Below are 20,430 nucleotides of genomic sequence, written 5' to 3' on the forward strand. Positions count from 1 at the left end.
TTAAAACAGAAAGTGCATTGCTGGCTGGACGTGGTAGCTCACGCCTATAATCCCAATAGTTTTGGAGGCCGAGGCAGGTGGATCACTTAAGGCCAGGAGTTCGAGGGCAACATGGTGAAACCCTGTCTGTATTAAAAATACAAAAATCAGCTGGGTGTGGAGGTGTGCACCTGTAATCCTTTCAGAAATAAAATAGTAATCAAATGAGTGATGAATATCTCTGAATTTTTAACTGTCAAAAGGTAAGGCTTCTGTTAAGCAAATAAAATAAATGAAAATATAAATTTCTAAAGCACATATAATAGAGTGGTAGCCATACTACAAATAGAATCACCCAAGAATGTCTTTAAATATGTTTCTTCATGAGTTCAAATGTGCTTTAATTTTCAGAAATGGGTTCAGTAAACATTTAGGGCAACGCAGGATTGATAGACAGTCAGACTGAAGATAAAACAGCCAATTAAGAGACTCCTGGAGTGAAACAAAAATATGATGTCCACACAACCACCTGCCTGCAAACATTCATAGCAGCTCTACTCATAATTGCCCCAAACTGAAAACAACCCAATTATCGACCAACCAATCAGCAGATAACTGGCATATCTATATAATGGAATACCATTAGCAATAAAAGGGAATTATCACAATGTACCCCATAAATATGTACAATTATTATGTATTATTTATAAATAAAAATTAATTAATTAAACAGGAATCAAGTATGGATACTTGCGACTCTATGGATAAATCTAAAAGGTTTATGCCATGTGAAAAAAGCCAGACACAAAAGGCCATAGACTCCATGATTTCATTCACATGACAATCCAGAAAAGGTAAAGCCAGAGAAAGAAAAATCAGATCAGTGGTTGCCAGGGGCTGGGGGAAGAGGTGGGAGGTTGACTGCAGAGGGCAGGAGAATCTTTTTGGGGATAATGAAGATAACACACATCTTGACTATGGTGATGGTTACATGATTGTATATATTGTAAATTTCACAGAACTACTCACCTAAAATGGGTAGAATTTTAGGAATGTAAACTGCACCTCAATGAACCAGAGAGAGAGAGAGAGAGAAAGATGGGGAGGGGGCGGGGGTAAGGGAAGCACAGAAGCAATTTAGCATGAAACAATAAAGACCACAAGTGTGGTGAGTAGGAATAGAGAGGAAAAGCAAAATCTGAGAAAGCATAAAAATGTAAATGAAGATATCACCACCAAAATCTAACAAATACTTCATACAAATGAAATATTTTAAACAAGCTACATCTGTAAATATGTAGCTGTTGAAAATAACAGAAATTGTACTAAATGGTAGGCATTGTTTTCTGACATCTCAACATTCAGAAAGAAATATGGTCAGTAAAGGTCCTTGAGCCCTTCGCTGCAGTATTTCAACAGAGCTGCTTCAGTGGTTTCTCCCTGGGGATTTCCCTAATAGAAAATTTATGGCCAGGATAAAATTAACAATGCTGGATTCAGAGGAAACTGTTTCTATTGCGAATCCCTTTGCTTAAAATTCTGGGAAATTATGTTTTAGTAGTTCAAGACCTATTACAAAATCACTGATTTATGGAATTATGGCTAGGTTAATGAGACGTTCTCCTAAACAAAGATTTGTTATTTTTATAAATTAAAAAAAATAAAATAAACAGTCCCAGAGTGAGCTGTGGCCACTGAGATTTGTATGCCTACACATTTGAACAGTGTGCATTTCTATCTTATTTGCAAGATGCAAGCCTTCTGCTCCAGCCAGGTCATATTCCTCAGCGATGTGCAGGCAGGTCACACCCACCCCAGCCTCACTGCCATCCTTGTCCTTTGTAGACTCTTCCCTTGCCTGTGCAAATACTGACCCCTCTTTGATTCATCAAGATGAATCCAGCTTCCCACAGTAATTATCTCCCTTCCAGTCCAGATGCAAGGGTCTTTCTGCGTGGGTTCCTTGGTAATTCAAGTAAATGCTGTCCATATGAACAGTGAGCTTTGGGGCATCTATTTCAGATGGGTGAGCAGTTCAGGATGAGACCATTTCTTCTTCTTCTTACCTACTTCATCATTCATGCTCATCTCAATGTTGGCTATAAGGTACATTTTTAACAAACATTTTTTAATTGAATGGTATAAGAAATCATCATTTATTACAGCTGATAAATTTGGTGCGACCGAATGTTCAGTAACAGCTAACTGTTCACACTGTAATGAATTTCCGCTTTTAGCATTCAATTTCAAACATATCTGTTAAATATTCTTTGGGCATCTACTAAATGCTAGGCACTGTGATGACCGTGCAGCTTCCTCCTGATACCCAGGTGTTTTTGTTACAGTAGGTAGCTAGTCAGGCATGGGTGAGGCAGGAGGGGGTTGCCCCCACCCCCCACCAGGAAAGTCAGGTGAGCATCAGGTGATGGTCAGGTGGTTGTTAAACTGTCTCTCTAAAATAGTAATTGGTCGCAGCCAGCAGCAGGGAAAGGCCGTCTCCATATAGATAGAAATACACCCGAAACTGGTGATCAGCAGCTTCCTGATAAAATCCCAGGAGTTGGGTGAATGGGCTCAAGCATGTGCGTTAAGAGGCAAAATGGGCCAAGTGCGGTGGCTCACGCCTGTAATCCCAGCGCTTTGGGAGGCCGAGGTGGGCGGATCACCTGAGGTCAGGAGTTGAGACCAGCCTGGCCAACATGGAGAAACCCCCTCTCTACTAAAAATTCAAAAAAATTAGCCAGGCGTTGTGGTGGACGCCTGTAATCCCAACTACTCGGGAGGCTGAGGCAGGAAAATCGCTTGAATTCGGAAGGCGGAGCTGGCAGTGAGCTGAGATCACCCCGCTACACTCCAGCCTGGGCAATAAGAGCAAAACTCCGTCTCAAAAAAAAAAAAAAAGGGCAAAATGGCAGAGTATGACCTTCCAGGGACATTCCGCAGGTAAAGAGAAGCATGCCTCAAGTGATCATGTAAACAACTCCAGTGAAGACACTGCGCATGCTCCCCTCCCAAGTGCGGGCAGGCCGCTGGCATGTGGGCAGCCCACCCCAAGGGAAGAAGAATCGGGAGAAGGGGCGCAAGACTCCGGAAGTATGCCAACGCATAAAACCCCAAGTCAAAAGCTCAAACCACACATTTGTCCTCCAACATGCCCACGTGGCCCCTTCCAAGAGTAATTAACTTTCTTTTCATTCCTGCTCTAAAGCTTTTTAATAAATGTTCACTCTTGCTCTAAATCTTGCCTTGGCCTCTTTTTCTGCGTTGTGCCCCTCAGTCAGATTCTTTCATCTGAGGAGGGAAGAATAGAAGTTGCTGTAGACCCGTATAGATTCGCTGCCAGCAACTCGGGATACCTGCCACCACTAACATTTTGATGTTAGATGTCTGCAGATCCCACAATCCCTCCCTCTCTTTCCTGAGATGAGAGTCTGTAGTGGAGAAGAATTTGCCGGCGCTCCTGCATGCTGATTCTTCCCCCTGAAGCCTCAGTGGGCTGTCATTTGCCCAGAGGCAATATGTGTCCTCCAGGCACTTAGGTGCCACCGGCTTCTGGCTCCCACCAGGTTATTTGGTAGAAAGTCAACGGCCTCATGGCCGGGCGTGGTGGCTCACGCCTGTAATCCCAGCACCTTTGGAGGCCAAGGTGGGTGGATCACTTAAGGTCAGGAGATCGAGACCAGCCTGGCCAACATGGTGAAACCACATTTCTACTAAAAATACAAAAATTAGCTGGGCATGTTGGTGCGCACCTGTAATAACAGCTACTCGGGAGGCTGAGGCAGGAGAATTGCTTGAACCTGGATGGCAGAGGTTGCAGTGAGCCGAGATTGCGCCACAGCACTCCAGCCTGGGCAACAGAGCGAGAATCCGTCTCAAAAAAAATAATAATAATATTAAGTCAAAAAAGAAAGTCAATGGCCTCATGAGGTTGTTCAGTGACCACACCAGAGCCCCCCAGCTGGAACAGAGTGACGGGGAATGGTGCCGTTTTTTGGGGTACCTGTGCAGCAGTAGCAGTGCCATGTGGGGTTGGTGATTGTGGGGTTGCCTCACTCAGGATTTGCATTGGAGTGATCCTCAGTTTAACACCTGGGAAATGGAGCACTCCCTCTGACCTGCACATTTCATCTCTACCCTATGGACTACCAGCAACAGGTATAATGGGTGCTGATGTTGTTGTTTCTGTGTGTCTCTAAAACTCAGGGCCAGGCGCGAGCAGGCTCACGCCTGTAATCCCAGCAATTTGGGAGGCTGAGGTGGGCGGATCACCTGAGGTCAGGAGTTTGAGATCAGCCTGGCCAACATGGTGAAACCCTGTCTTTACTAAAAATACAGAAAATTACCCGGGCGTGGTGGTGCATGCCTGTAATCCCAGCTACTTGGGAGGCTGAGGCAAGAGAATCTTTTGAACCTAGGAGGCGAAGGTTGCAGTGAGCCAAAATCATGCCATTGCACTCCAGCCTGGGCAAAAAGAGTGAAATTTCATCTCAAAAAAAAAAAAAAGAAAAAAAGAAAGAAAGAAAAGAAAAATAACTTAGGGCAACGTGCAGATGACTCAAAACACACACTAGCATTCCTGGGGACTGGGAGCAAACACTAACCCTTCAGACCATGGGTCCTAGTAATAGTGAATGAGTCAAACAGAGCAGCCTTCATATTACCTACCACTATTTTTCTTCAAAAAATGAAACTCCTGTTTTCTGGAAGGTGCTGGTGACCATCTGACAATGTGGGGCGAGGCCTGAGCACTGGGTTTCAGATTTCTAAGAACAGGTGTCTTCTTATCCTCCCTGCACTGCAGTCTCCATCCATTAGTGTTCTAATACAAAAACACCAGCGAATTCACTGAAATTACACTCAGTCCAATATGGAATTCGATTATCTGTGTGGATTTCTAAATAAATATATTTAACTCGTCAGAGTAGAGTGCAGAGAAGTTTTCAAACCCAAACACTTCTCATGATGGCCGAGTGAAAACAATTTTCTCTCTGTTTATGGCAAGCAGGTCAATAAACAGCATCTGGGAGAAGCCACTGGAAGCCGTATGTGAGGCCTCCCTGACTTCCTAATTTAATGTTTCTGCCTCCCTGTGCTACTGAGTAGACAACTGACCAGGGTTTGCCATTTGCCCTCTGAATGACACCCTCTCAGGTCTCATGGCTCACAAATTCAGGATGTTAGTTCACTGATCCTTGCTGTGTGAGGTCCGGCACCACCAGCCTCCACCTCATGTCTGAGAAGCAGGTTCCTGTTGGTTCAGTTCTGCTCACCACCTACTGTGCCAAAGAGATGGGGGTGAGGTGTGCTATGCAGGATTGTTTACTTCTCTGCCACGGCCTTCCACATAACCTCTGCTGAAAAAAGTCTCTCAACCACCCCACATCAGGTGAGTCACTCCTAATTCACTGCAGCAGTAGAATGATGCAATGTCTATCCTCAAATCCTAAGACCCCTGAATGAAAAAGTAAAAATGCTAAACATCACTGCCTACACTGATAACCACACTGCCAATAGTGTTGTGGGAGGGACCCCGTGAGGGATAACTGAATCCTGGGGTTGGTTTCCTCCATATGGTTCTCATGGTAGTGAGTAAGTCTCAGGAGATCTTTTTTTTTTTTTTTTTTTTCCTGAGATGGAGCCTAGCTCTGTCGCCCAGGCTGAAGTGCAGTGGTGCAACCTCGGCTCACTGCAACCCCCACCTCCCAGGCTCAAGCGATTCTCCTGCCTCAGCCTCCCGAGTAGCTGGGATTACAGGTGCTCAACACCACACCTGGCTAATTTCTTTGTATTTTTAGTAGAGACGGGATTTCTCCATGATGGCCAGGCTGGTCTCGAACTCCTGACTTCAGGTGGTCTACTCGCCTCAGCCTCCCAAAGTGCTGGGATTACAGGCATGAGCCACCACACCAGGCCCAGATCTGATGTTTTTATGAGGGGTTTCGCCTTTTACTTGGCTCTCATTCTCTCTTGCCTGCCGCCACATAAGACGTGCCTTTCACCTTCTGCCATGAGTGTGGGGCCTCCTCAGCCAAGTGGAACTGTGAGTCCATTAAACCTCTCTTTTTTATAAATTACCCAGTCTCGGGTATGTCTTTATCAGCAGCATGAGAACAAACTAATACATTTAAACATTTTTAAATGCACATGTAACTTCTAAAAGTGTGCCCTCAAGGTGAAAGGAAAATCCAATCTGTAACCAACAAATTGTAACTATTTAATATATCCCTTCTGAATTAAGGGCAATAAGTCTTTTATGTAATACAATAATTTACGTATTTCTAAAGTACTCTTCCTCTTATACAGGAAATGATTGCTCCATCTTAATAAAATACTCTGTCTTCAAAGACTTTCTCTGCTATCGAATGACATTGAGATAGGCTGGTGCAAACTCCTCAAGTCCTTCTTGGTTATGTAGACAAAAAAATTTGACATAAAATCCTGGCTTACAAACTGTCTATTAAATTAAGTGCAACAAATGTTTATTTTATATCTTCTTTGCATTAGGGCATTGTGCTAAGCACAAGGTCATGAATACAGCATTCCACCCTTGCATGGATGTGATCTAAGAGGTAAAAGTTTTACCTAAGAGAGACTCTATATATTTAGACAGAGAGTTTTAGTAAAATATTGTATATGAGATCGAGACCATCCTGGTTAACATGGTGAAACCCCATCTCTACTAAAAACACAAAAAATTAGCCAGGCGTGGTGGCGGGCACCTGTAGTCCCAGCTACTCAGGAGGCTGAGCAGGGAGAATGGCGTGAACCCAGGAGGCGGAGCTTGCAGTGAGCCAAGATCGCGCCAGTGCACTCCAGCCTGGGCTACAGAGTGAGACTCCGTCTCAAAAGAAAAAAAAAAAAAAAAGGAAATAGGAGAAAGAAAGTGTGGGATGAAGTCAGACTGCAACCATGAGGAAAGTTAAAATGTGTGCAGAAGGAAGTAGTGAGAGATAATTTAACTGAAAATGTGGGTGGGGGAAGTCCTGAATATTAGGTTGGGGAGTTAAAAATTAATTCAGTAGATAGGTGAAAAATTGGATTATAGCTGTGTTTTAGTAAAAATAATTTTGTTTTCTTGTCTAGGAAGAATGAGGTAAGGAAATATTGGAACGAGGCTTAAAATCAGGGGAAGGGAGGGTGAGCCTATGCCTGAGTAAGGATAGCAGGAAATCTGTAGAAAGGAGGAGTGAACATCAATCTTTCAGCCACAGGAAGGTGTTTCTATCAGAGATGCAAATCAGCGTGGTACAGGAGCAATGCCAAGGAGTGGGGTGGGGGCTCAGCAATGCCAAGATGGGGTTGAAAGAAAAGGATTAAGCAAACATATGAAGACTGGGAGTCCTGCCTGACCAAAGCTTCCCTGGGTCCCTAAGCAATGAAAGATGCAACCAACTGAAGCCAAGAAAGGCAGGGAGGCAGAGAATACAACGTGATATTTAGGCAGCTTCGCATTCAGGCAACAGGATTGCACTTGACACATAAGAAGACCCCAGTGGGGTGTGCAGAGACTAGCAAAGGGAAGCACGGGCTCTATAGTCACAAAGACCTAACTGCCTTCATTCAGGTGTCAAGAAGTTACTCAATCTCTTGGAATCTCCACTGACCTGGGAATGAAACAACTAAGCTATGGAAGCCATACAATACTGGGACAATCCTGTAGTTGTTCGCTACTTCAAATATTCTGTGTAAACTTGGGAAGGTGTGTTTGTGTGTGTGTGTGTGTAGAGGTATATCAGGAAAATGAAGAATCAGGAAGAAACTGTTTTCACTTTATCTAGGATAATGTATTTCCAAAGATTTGGATGGAAAATTCAAACACTTCCTATGAAATCCACCTAATAAAAGCTGTCATTTTATCTGAGCAATAATGTCTTTGTCTCCAGTAAGGTGCTTCACTGGCTGAGCTTCCTCAGCATAAAATGCCTATGGAAAAGGCATTTTATGGTGGTTAGAGACATGAGAGAGCTAATTTCAGACTTGCAAGTAGGATGCAGAACAAATAAGAAATATGAACCCTTCTCTTGTAGCTGCCTATTAGCACAATTCCCCCACACTCAACATCCAAGTTTTACCTCCATATCAAACAGCATGAATTTCCCGTGTACTGTTCATCATGCTGTCTACACCAAGACTTGAAATGTTTCAGTGACATATAGTTCATCTCTTCATGCCCCTCATGAAACCTACAATGTTCATGCTAACACCTCTGACTTTCCTAGAACAGGGTGCCAAGGTAATGACCTGGGAATTCAGTTGTTTAGTTCAAGAATGCACTGTTTTCTGTAGGATCTCATTGTTGTCATTCATTAACTTGAAGACTGTTTATATTACTCATAATAATCCAATTCAGGAAGACGGAGATTACAAATCAGAGAATATTGTCTTCCAGCCATGTTTTGAAAGAAAGAAGTTTTCGTGAAGGATTGCTTATTTTTTCTAGAAGAAAAATAGATATTTTCACCAAACACTTATTAAATTATGTCATTATGCTTGAATAAAGGAAGGCAAAGCTAATTAGTTTCTCTGTTGGAAGTCCTAGGTAAAGCTCTCAACAGCCTAAAAATATAAATCACTTACTTTTGTTACACACACACACACACACACACACAAACACACATGCAAGCACCTAAATCCACACATACACATGTACATATATTAATTTCTGGCTTTTAATCTATGTTTCAAGTACACACAAGATATCTTGGCAGATCAGGGCAAATATCGAAATTGATCAATTGCATAGGGAAAGTTTAGTTACAATGATTATATAGTATCACATACATGTAAAAGCTTCTTTCCTAAAAGCTAACTTTTCTCGTTGTGTGGGAGTTACAGGCACTTAAGTGTTTATAGCAAGATTGAAAGAGACCTCTGTCTACTATCTTATGATGAAATGCAGCTATCTCATGACAATGGGTTTGAACAAAATCTAAGTCAGAATTCTGGTTAAGTTAGAGGTATGTTTGTCAGTCAGTACTTCACCCAGATTAAAGATTAACCATTCAGTTTGTCTTGTCTTGGCACGTCAGTTTTCCCTATCAGTGCCTAAGGCGACCATAGTGACCACTAGTCACCGTGTCCTTGCAAACCTTTGATGTCTGCATTTTGGTACCAAACATCAACCACACACACACTAGGCTGGGGATAGGAAAATCACCCTGGCAAATTCTCATCCAGAACGGAAAATAGATGTGCTCCTACTTCTGCCTCCACACTTGCGCAGTATCTCTCCTACCTAACCACAACCTTCATTTTTGCCTAAAGTCCTTTCAATCCAGTGCCCCAGTCAGCCACTAGCAAAGATTCAGAGTTTTCCCTGGACCCATGCTAATTATATTATAGGAAACAACATTAGCATTTAGTACTATGCTCAATTCTTTATGCAACAATGTTTTTCAAATGAAAGACAAGAATAGAAAAAAGATTTATTAAAAACAAACACATTTCATTAGTGCCAGAGAATATTTTAGTATGTTCACACTAGTCTTATCTGAAAGAATTGAATTCTGTGACTTTAATAAAAGCTCAGCAAATACCGAAGGATGGTGGTGGGCTGAGGAAGAATCCATCCCATCTGATTCTCTGGTGTTTTCCAAGTTTGCCTCATTGTATCAAAGCAAAAGGGCTCCAGGTGTTTGCTTTATTTTGTATAAGGAATATAGGATAAAATTGCTGCAAATAATTCCACCATCAGAGATCCTCAGGATTTTCTTTGAGCCTCAGGATTTTCTCTCTGGGTTTTCTAATAGTTGATACCAGGATTCTGGCCTGTGCATAAGCTGTAACAGGGTGTGAAGCAGGGAAGGTAAATCACCTACTTCTATTCACACACACACACACACACACACACTGCAGGTGACACTAAGAGTAAGGGACAGTAGAGTTACTTCTGAAAACTGCCACTGTGACCTAAAGCAAGAAAGCAGGTTGGATGGTGGTGTTCAGAGTTCAAATCTGCTGTTTACTTCTTTGAGCTGGGTGGTCAGATGGTGAAGTACTCTGAACCTTGGTTTCTATGTCCATAAACTAGTGTGGTGCCAACAGCCACTTTAGAGCATTGTGGAGTTTAATAAAAATGATGAATACATAATATGCCCTAGGGTGCTAAGTAGAATATGATTACTATTATTATTGATAACATTCTTATCAAATGGGGGCAAAATGAAATCATTAGTAATACAACTTCATCTGATTGAATCTATCAAATACGAAGTCAGATATGGATTTTAATTGTATCTTCATAAAAATCACACTTCCACCTCTTCTGCTTAATTTCTCTGTGTCTCAGTGTCATCATATGCAAAAAAAAAAGGAGAAGCTCTCTCTAGGGTAGGGGCCCCAACCCCTGGGCCTTGGACTGGTACTGGTCCTCATCCACGGCCTGTTAAGAGACGGGTCACACAGCAAGAGGTGAGAGGCAGGCAAGCTCCGCCTCCTGTCAGATTAGCAGCAGCATCGGATTCTCATAGGAGCGAGAACCCTATTGTGAACTAAGGATCACATGCGAGGGATCTAGGTTGCATGCTCCTTATGAGAAGCTAATGCCTGATGATCTGAGGTGGAACAGTTTCCCTGAAACCATCCCTACCCCCACCCCCATCTGTGGAAAAATTGTCTTCCACAAAACCAGTCCCTGGTCCCAAAAAGATTGAGGACTGCTGCTCTAGGGTATCTGGAGCTCTCAAATTGAAGAATGCTATGACCGAAGTTTAACTCATTGCCCATCTGCTTCCAAGGAATTAACAGAGGGCATGAAGGAACATTTGTAGATTTTGTCATCTGAGAAAGAAATACACTGATATCCACATCCAAAACAGGGCTTTTAAACTGAGATAAACTGAGTGTGTTTTTGAGCCTCTTTGAATTCCCTGACACTGAATGTAAAATTTTCTGTTTCTATGCCCATTGTTTTCATCAGATTCTCTAGGATCTAAGACATGACACCCCTCCTCCCAAAAATGTATGAGCCACGGACTTATAAAGGTGTATAATTGGTAATTAAAGTAGTATAAATAATATTAGTGTCATTTTGTACCTTAATAGAATCCAAGCCAAAGATAAAACTGGAATCCAGGTTGTTTAGTTTCATATCAGTTAAGAGAGTTTACCACTGAAATCATAGTTTAGGTTTTCCAAAGTGCAGACCCTGAACAGAGGGCTTGGGTGCAGGTGGTTTATTTGGGAAGTCATCCTGGAAAATCTAAAAGGAAGGGATGGAGAAGAGATAGAAGACAAGAAAGAATGCATTGCTAGTGGGTCACTGGTATAGAAAGTTTCTAGGAAGCTTCTGCAGAACCCTATGCAATGTGCCTCGAATTGTCCAAGGAATTGAATGGTGAGCTGGAGCATCTGTCCACTACTTCTGTTCCTCACTGATGGGCAACAGGGCTTTTATCCCCAGCCCTTCCAGGCTGCCCCGGGGAGATAGCAGCTATGGGGAGGCACCAACCCATGGGCTGTACTCATTCCAGAATCCTTCCTCCCCTACACACTGACAGCCAATTATTCACCAAGTTGTAACTTTGAATTCTACTCACCTAAAATACGTTTGGCATACATCTGCATGTCACACTCACAGGGTCCCTGTCTTGGTTGAGACATTATAATCACTCTCCTGAACTACTGCAGCAGCTTCCTAGCTGAACTCCTGGCTCATCTGGTCTATATTGCTGCTCGAGTGACATTTCTAGAAGCACATCTAAGCTTACCTTCTCTGGGGTTTACACCCTTCAATGGCTCCCCATTACCACTGAATAAGATTCAAGGCTGGGCACGGTGGCTCACGCCTGTAATCCCAGCACTTTGAGAGGCCAAGGCAGGCGGATCACGAGGTCAAGAGATCGAGACCATCCTGGCCAACATGGTGAAACCCATCTCTACTAAAAACAAAAAAAATTAGCTGGGCATGGTGGCATGCGCCTGTAGTCCCAGCTACTTGGGAGGCTGAGGCAGGAGAATGGCACGAACCCGGGAGGAGGCAGAGCTTACAGTAAGCCGAGATCGCACCACTGCACTCCAGCCTGGGCGACACAGCGAGACTCTGTCTCAAAATAAATAAATAAATAAAAAGATTAAAACTTCTTGGCATTTCCTATAAGATTCTTCCTGACACGGTTTCCACTCCATACCCAGATTTCATGTCTTATCAAGTGTGGCTTCACACTTCATCCCTAATGGTTCAGATGGATGAACGCCAATGAAGCCATTCTTCAAAACTGCCCAGATGTCCCCTGAAGTTAAGCTTTCACAGACAACTCCCATCCCTGTGCCCCAACTATGCAGCCAGGCCTTGCCTCAACCTCACACATTGACCTACTCCTTCTTCCACTTCTGTAATATAGATATCTTTAGAAAAGCATGTGGTACACAGCAGCAGCAGCTGCTCCAAAAACATTTTCAAGTGATTGAACTAAATGGTAGCATGTAACTCACAAAAATACAAAATATAGGAGTTATGTGTAAACATAAAATATAATAGTCAGTTACATGATACCATTTAGTTATGTACCTTATGTTTACATATAGAGGAGATATGTATAAACATAAAATATAAATGGTATCATCTCTAAGACCAAGACCTATTCTTCCCATCATCCCTAGCACCCAGCATTGTTGTCATCATGTGTGCTCAACAAACCCTTATGGACATGTACAGCATGGTGGATTACGAATGAATAGAAGGTAGAGCCCATAAAACCGAGTTACCTCTTGCTTTTGCCTGTACTAGCTGTGCAATCTTGGGTAAAATACTTAACTTCTATGATTTGACTTTGCTCATTTGTAAGATGGGAAAGGTCTACTGTGTAGATTGTGTAGTACTTCCCCCAGTCACTCTCCTTTCTTAGGACGATATTCTATATCCCTGTGTGTGATGTGTGGCTTAGAGTGGGAGGAGCGTGCTTCTGTGCCCACAGGCCTTGGGCTTGGCACCTGGAAATAGGCAGAGTTGGCATACTTTACATTGAGCAAATGCTTCAAGAGCCACTGCCTGACATGGCCAAGGCATTTCTTCTTCAGCCACAAGAAAGCCATGTACCAAATGAGGGCTGTGTTTTAGCCTGGATCCCAGGATGGAGCAGGCACTGGAGAAGAGCCACAGTCAATCCACAGCCTCTGCAGCTGACATTTAATACAAGCAAAAAATCACCCTCTGGTCTTGTAAGTCACTGAGATATGGGGTTGTTCGCCCAGCATAACTCAGTACAATCTGACTCTGGAAGTTGTGGGAATTCAATAAATCCTAAAGCAAAGTGTGAACACAGAAGCCAGCATAGTATAAGTATTTGATAAATCACACTTCCATTCCTGTGATGTTTATTAGAAAACTCCAAATATAGCCCAGGGGCTGGCAGAAAGCACAGGCTTAAAAATGTTCAAATAAGAGAATAAACTAGTATTTTGGTCTTAATCTTAAATAACAACTTAAAAAAATCATTTTTCCCAGTCATTTCCCTGATTATAAACTACTTTGACAAAATTTTACATTATAATTTCAAAATAGGTTGCTAAACTTTTCAGGAATATTTATGTACATACGGTCTGAAAGAATTAAAGAATTTAGAAGCCCATCTTTCACAAATCTAACATAAGAACAGGGTTAATCATTGAATTAAGACAGAGGTACTGTGTACCTCTCCATGCAAGGTACTGTGGACTTATAAACTTACAGGGTTGGCCAGGCGCGGTGGCTCACGCCTGTAATCTCAGCACTTTTGGGAGGCGGAGGTGGGTGGATCACCTGAGTTCCAGAGTTCGACACCAGCCTGACCAACATCGAGACCAGCCTGACCAACATTTCATAGAGACCAGCCTGTCTCTACTAAAAATACAAAATTAGCCGGGCGTGGTGGCACATGCCTATAATCCCAGCTACTCGGGAGGCTGAGGCGGAAGAATCACTTGAACCCAGGAAGCAGAGGTTGCAGTGAGCTGAGATCACGCCATTGCACTGCAGCCTGGGCAACAAGAGGGAAACTGTCTCAAAAAAAACAAAAAACAAAAAACAAAAAAAAACCAAAAAAAAAAACTTGCAAGGTGGACCACATTTCTCTTCCCTCTACTCTCAGGAGTGACTGCCTCCTGAGTCCATGGCAGTGTGGTGCCTGAGTACTGTGAGATGTAGCGACAAATGGCACTTCCAGAAGCTGCTGCAACGTAATGACAAAAAGGACAATGGGTCCTTTCTCTCTTGGCTTTTTCCTAAGCCCACTCTTTTATAAGCAATCTCCAATTTCCCTATTAAGAAGTCATTAATTTATCCCACAAACATCAGATTAGCTAGTATATATCAGGCAGTGCCCACAGCACCAGGGTATTAAGAGAGTCTCCTCCTCACATGCTCAAGAATGTGAAAAGAATTATGAGAAGAGGTCATGCTCCTGGGAGTGGGCCATCAGGACAGGTTTTACTGAGCAATAATATCTAAAACTTGGGAGGTGGTTGGAAATTTCTTTATGACATAGATGCTGGGGAAGGGGCTTGCTGATAGACAGAGCTATGGAAGGCTGCGGTCACCCCAAAAGACAGAGCTAGGCCTTTTGAATTATGTCTACACTGAAGGAAAAAAAACTAGAGATATTTGTTGTCTCATTGCAGAAGGCTATTTTCAGGGTGATTTCTATTTTAAAATGTTCTTTGAAGGAGCAAGATATTTTGTTCCACTATCCAAGTGGAGCATCAAATAAAATCACGTACAATAATGTTAATCATAAGGTAATCTGAAGTAATGTTCTGATTACACAGAATGACTGAGAATATCTTCTTTGCTTTTTAATTAAAAATGGGCAAGAGATCAGTAAAATATTGTTATTTTTAAATAGACAGCAATATGATCTCCCAGCAAGCAAAAACTTTGATTTCTGCTGGCAAGTTAATATACTCAAGCCTATTTACTTGCTGACATAATTTTTCCAGACAAAAAACGCAGCCTTAGATAGAGAAAACTGTGTTCAGAATTCACTCAGAGATCACTATGATAGATATTATAAGAACTTTTTTTTTTTTTTGAGACATAGTCTTGCTCTGTCGCCCAGGTTGGAGTGCAGTGTCGCAATCTGGGCTCACTGCAACCTCCGCCTCCTGGGTTCAAGCAATTCTCCTGCCTCAGCCTCCTGAGTGGTTGGGACTACAGGCACATGCCACCACGCCCGGCTAATTTTTAGTATTTTAGCAGAGACGAGGTTTCACCATGTTGCCCAGGCTGGTCTTGAACTCCTGAGCTTAGGCAATCCTCCCACCTAAGCCTCCCAAAGTGCTGGGATTACAGGCGTGAGCCACCATGCCCGGCCCAAGAACTTTCTTATATCCTGTCTTTTGTCGCCTTCCTGAGCCCGTGGCAGTGTGGTGCCTGAGTACTGTGAGATGTAGTGACAAACCGCACTCCCAGAGGGAACATTTAAAATCCAGTCTGAAGTTGTCCAAGCCCTCTTTCAATGCCTAAGTGAACTTTGAAATTTTATAATTTCAGAACAGGTTGCTACACTTCCCAGAAATATTTGTGTATTATCTGAAAGAATTGAAGAATTTAGAAGCCCATATTTCAGAAAGCCACCATAAGAACAGCATTAATCATTGAATTAAGAAAGATGGTCTGAGCATGGTGGTTCACGCCTGTAATCCCAGCATTTTGGGAGGCTGAGGCAGGTGGATCGCCTGAGGTTAGGAGTTCAAGACTAGCCTGGCCAACACGGTGAAATCCCGTCTCTAATAAAAATAGAAAAATTAGCTGGGTGTGGTGGCGGGTGCATGTAATCTCAGTTAGTTGAGAGGGTGAGGCAGGAGAATCGCTTGAACCCCAGAAGCAGAGGCTGCAGTGAGCTGAGATCATGCCGCTGCACTCCAGTCTGGGCAACAAGAGCAAGACTCTGTCTCAAAAAAAAAAAAAGATGTATTTGTCTCAAGCATCATGTTGAGATGAAAGCACTGTGAGAATGCAGCCTACCAATGACACACCCCGTGGAGGTGAGCTGCCCCATAGAGTTGTCTGTTCTCCTCATCAGATTTTGCAAGAGTGAGAAAGAAACATTTGTTGTATTAAGCCACCAAGAATTTGGGCCATTTTAGCTCCAAGCTTGTTGGTTTCAAAGCCACCCTCACTGATTACACATGATTAGCACAGGCAGGGTGTCCATGAATGTACAAAGCCATGCCCACCTGGCATCACCCTATCCTAGACTAATAAATGACTACGATTTGGAAATATTTATAATCATAAGCTTAGAAAATCTGCACAGAAAGGTGAGCTGATTGAAACCAAAATTTGATAGGCACAGATTCTTTTTTTCTATAATAAAAAAAAATTGAGTCTGCTTTTGTTATGTAGATATTACTAATGAAGTACTAGAAGTGGGAGGTGACTGAGAAGATACACAAACCGACACATTACAACATTTTCTTTCTATATTACAACACACTTCTGTAATGAAGTCTTACAATAAACTAATAGCCCCACAGAGGGAAAATGTGATTGTTTGCAAGGTGAAAATGACATTATTATTATGAGTACAGCCACATAAACTGTGACAATGTGTATTTATTATGAGACAATGCATATAATCACACAGCTTCCAGAGAGACAACTGAACAACATCTCAGGGGAGGTCCACCACTATCCCATCTAGTGTTACTGCAAGTAGGGTAGGCAGGGCAGGTCCTCTAGGTCTTCCTTTCAGTATAACAGTTACACAACAGAAAGCATCTCTGCTTTTTTTATTCTTGGAGAAAAATCTTTGAAGCTTTAGCTGACTCAGTTACTTCTTTTCCTTTAGATGTGATCCCTTTAAAATAATCCGCTGGCAACCAGGTTGATGGATGAACTTCAAAGAAGGACATAGTGATGAAAGGATCGATAGCTTTTACGATTGCTCTAAAGAACCAGATAGCTGTATTTAAGATATAATTGGAATTTCCCTTTAAGAGAAAGAACAGGTTAAACTTGAGAAGAAAAAAGACAAGCCACATATAACAGTACTGCTGACATTTAGTCTTTGCAACTGTAAATACACAAGAACCTCAAAGATCACTATCTGTCCTATATTTGAAGGTGCTTGTTGTGATGCGCAGAAGACTGTTGGCCCTTAAATGAGAAAACATGAGATGACATGGGAAAACACAGGATGACATGTTAAGACATCCAAAAACCAGAATGATCACCAAAGGCCCTCAATGGACCCATACTGTAAGTACTGAAAAGTAATGGTTGAAACTATAGGCTCAAAAATAAACATACACAAGAATTCCATGTGGTATGGTGTTAAAAGCTCAGTCTTTGGAACCAGGCAAACCTGCAACTCTACAGGACGCTGCGTGGCTGACTGTATGGATAGCCTATGTAATTTTTTCAGGAATTTTTACCTGCCAGGTGATGACCAAAGTCTACAGTGGAGGTCAACAAATGACAGCAGCCAAATCCTGCCTGCTGCCTGTTTTTGTAAATAAAATTTTAGTGAAATACTGCTACATCCACTGTCTATGGCTGCTGGGAGGAAAGGCTGAGCCAAGGAGAAACACGGGATGAGCCTGGGCCATCTAACTGTGCAGGAAACACGAAAACGATAGAGTGATGGGTCTGTGTCAAAAGGACGAGAAGTCAACACATACATGTTCCCAAAGGCTGAATGTGAAATAATTTGAATTTACATGAAATGAGGGATTAGAATAACAAACAATATTGCAAACAGACAAACTCAGAAAGTAAAATATTCTGTAACACAACTGATCTGGTTTCTTCAGAAGTCAATGATGTGAAGAAAAACGAAAGGAAGCTGGAGGGGCTGGGGGGCACTGATCTAAATAAAGAAGCTTAAGAGAAGTGATAATGAGATGGAATGTCTGGGCTTCCATAGCATGCTGGTGCAACCAACACAAATGACATTTTTGAGATGATCAGGAAATGTAAATATTGACTGGGTATTAAATAATGTTAAAGACTTATTTTATTAGGTGTGATGATGGCACTAGGGTTCTGGAAGAAATGGCCCATTTGTTTCAGAGATGCATGCTGACCTATGTAGGGATGAAATGACATAGTATCTGAGATCTTCTTTAAAATGTTTCAGCTAAAATAAATAACGTAAGTGTGGCAAAGACTTATTGGAGCTGGGGAGTGGATAGGTGACCTTTTTCTGCTATTATCTCTATTTTTGTGTATGTTTGAGATGTTTGATAATATGAAAGAAGGATAAAGGGAAAGATGCTTTGGAAAAAGATTTCACATGGAACTGAAGCTGGGCATGACTTTCCATTCTTTCTTTTAAGTTGGCCTGTGGGATCTGACCACCCCAAACCAACTTCCCCCAATACCTTAAGAATTATGAGCACTTACTGAGAGAGCAAACAGCGATGGTGCTGATGTAGGTGTAGGTAGGGAAATAAATCATCTTTGAATCAATTAACAAGAGGCAAAGAAACTACTTCCACATGGGTCTACCGATCTGCTATTCTCTATTGCTACAGGAGAAACAATGCATTTTCAAGTATTTTATTATTTCCTTTGTATACTTTAAGTGCTCTGTCAGCTTGATCAATACAGAGACAAACACATTTTCAATATGGTAAAAAGAACTAGTCAAAACCTACTGTGACAGTAAAATGAAATTAAAATAACTTTTTTTCTTTCAATAGCTATATTTCCACTGAAAATTTGAGATAAGATGCTAAACGCCACTGGTAGAAAGCTGTGCAAAAAGCTACCATTCATTCCAAGGTAGGTGGTTTAGAAACTGCATTGACCAGCGGGTGCAGTGGCTCACGCCTGTAATCCCAAGCCCTTTGGGAGGCCGAGTTGGGCGGATCACCTGAGGTCAGGAGTGCAAGACCAGTCTGGCCAACATAGTGAAACCCTGTCTCTATTAAAAATTCGAAAATAAGCTGAGTGTGGTGGTGGGCGCCTGAGATCCCAGCTACTTGGGAGGCTGAGGCAAGAGAATCACCTGAACCCGGGAGGCAGAGGTTGCAGTGAGCCAAGATCATGCCAGTGCGCTCCAGCCTGGGTGACAGAGCAAGTCCCTACTCAACAAAATTTAAAAAAAAGAAAGAAAAAAAGAAAAAGAAAAGAAAAGAAACTGCATGGATCTACCAGCACATTTTCTGATGTTATAATGAATCTATTTTTGTTTCTTTTGGGGAGATGCTGGTGTGGAGATGCTTTTAGCTAAGAAAAACATCGTCTCAGATTTTCACTTAAGGCTAATAAGATCTAACAATTTTAATAATTGGGAAGACATCAACACAAATATAAACTTTTCTGTTCTAAAACTGTAGAATTGATGATGACATATGAGGTGATGAAGCTAGGGGAGAGTCAACCATTTCTTGGGGTTCTCTAATTCTGTAACTTACTTTGTGTACTGTTTTACAGTTCAAGAGGCGTTTTCACATCAATTGCCCCATTCCATCTTTATTTCCACTCTGTGTGCAGGCAAGGCTGTATAAAGTAATGCTCTACAAAGAAACTGAGGCTCGGAGGGGCAAAATGATGACTTGATCAAGGTCATATAGTTACCAAAAGGGTGGTGACAGGACTATTGATTTATAATCAATAAATTACTTAGAAGAAATTGGGACAAGAGTAACGAAAATGGAGACACGCTAACCCTTGCTTACCTTTCAAAGCCGATCTGCCGGAATGTCTTTTCCCATGTTGAGCCTATAATGGAAGGGAGAGACATAATCAGTGCACATCAAGGACTCAGATAGTTTTGTTCGGCTTTTCCACACACGCTAGATATTTGGTTTTATGTTTAGGTAGGATGACTGGTTTTTCTACAAATGCATTACTCCCCACCTCCAGTCCCAGATGGCCTTTGTAGAGTACAGAAAATTTAATAAAAAGTCTGCATTTACAGAAGTTGAGTCCACATAGGGATCTAAGTGCATATAACCTGCAATGTGGCCAGGTGCAGTGGCTCACACCTGTAACCCCAGCACTCTGGGAGGCCAAGGCAGGCAGATCACCTGAAGTCAGAAGTTCGAGACCAGCCTGGCCAACATGGTGAAACCTTGTCTCAACTAAAAATACAAAAATTATCTGGGCATGGTGGTGGGCACCTGTAATCCCAGCTACTCGGAAGACTGAGGCAGGGGAATCACTTGAACCCGGAGGCAGAGGTTGCAGTGAGTCAAGATCATGCCATTGCACTCTAGCCTGGGCAATAAGAGCAAAACTCCATCTCGAAGAAAACAACAACAACAACAACAACAACAACAAAATCTGCATGCGACAGAACTCTCTATGCCAACCCCTCTGGTAAAGCATTAGGCCACTCCAAGAATTCTCTAAAAATCGAAGTGTGTCCTGCTCAGAAAAATATGGTGGAACTCTCCTGTTAAACATAATCAAACAGCTGTACATTGTAAAATTCAACCTGTAATTTTGTGGAGCAATCTGGAAAGCCAGGTGACACTGAAGTTCCAACACATCACCCACCATGCCTTTATCTTACCAGTGTT

General features: G+C 42.2%; 1 protein-coding gene across 5 annotated transcripts in view; it reads right to left on the reverse strand.

The window, feature by feature from the left end:
• Positions 1–20,430, reverse strand: part of PIEZO2 (piezo type mechanosensitive ion channel component 2) — a 480,117-nt gene that overhangs the window by 220,332 nt on the left and 239,355 nt on the right. For all 5 annotated transcript variants that reach the window (XM_063653383.1, XM_063653380.1, XM_054461214.2 and 2 more), the window contains exon 4: positions 19,585–19,627. In XM_063653383.1, the coding sequence (XP_063509453.1) occupies positions 19,585–19,627 (43 nt within the window). The remainder of the gene's footprint in view (positions 1–19,584; positions 19,628–20,430) is intronic.

Source organism: Pongo pygmaeus, chromosome 17, assembly GCF_028885625.2.
Source record: "Pongo pygmaeus isolate AG05252 chromosome 17, NHGRI_mPonPyg2-v2.0_pri, whole genome shotgun sequence".
NCBI classification, from domain to species: domain Eukaryota; kingdom Metazoa; phylum Chordata; class Mammalia; order Primates; family Hominidae; genus Pongo; species Pongo pygmaeus.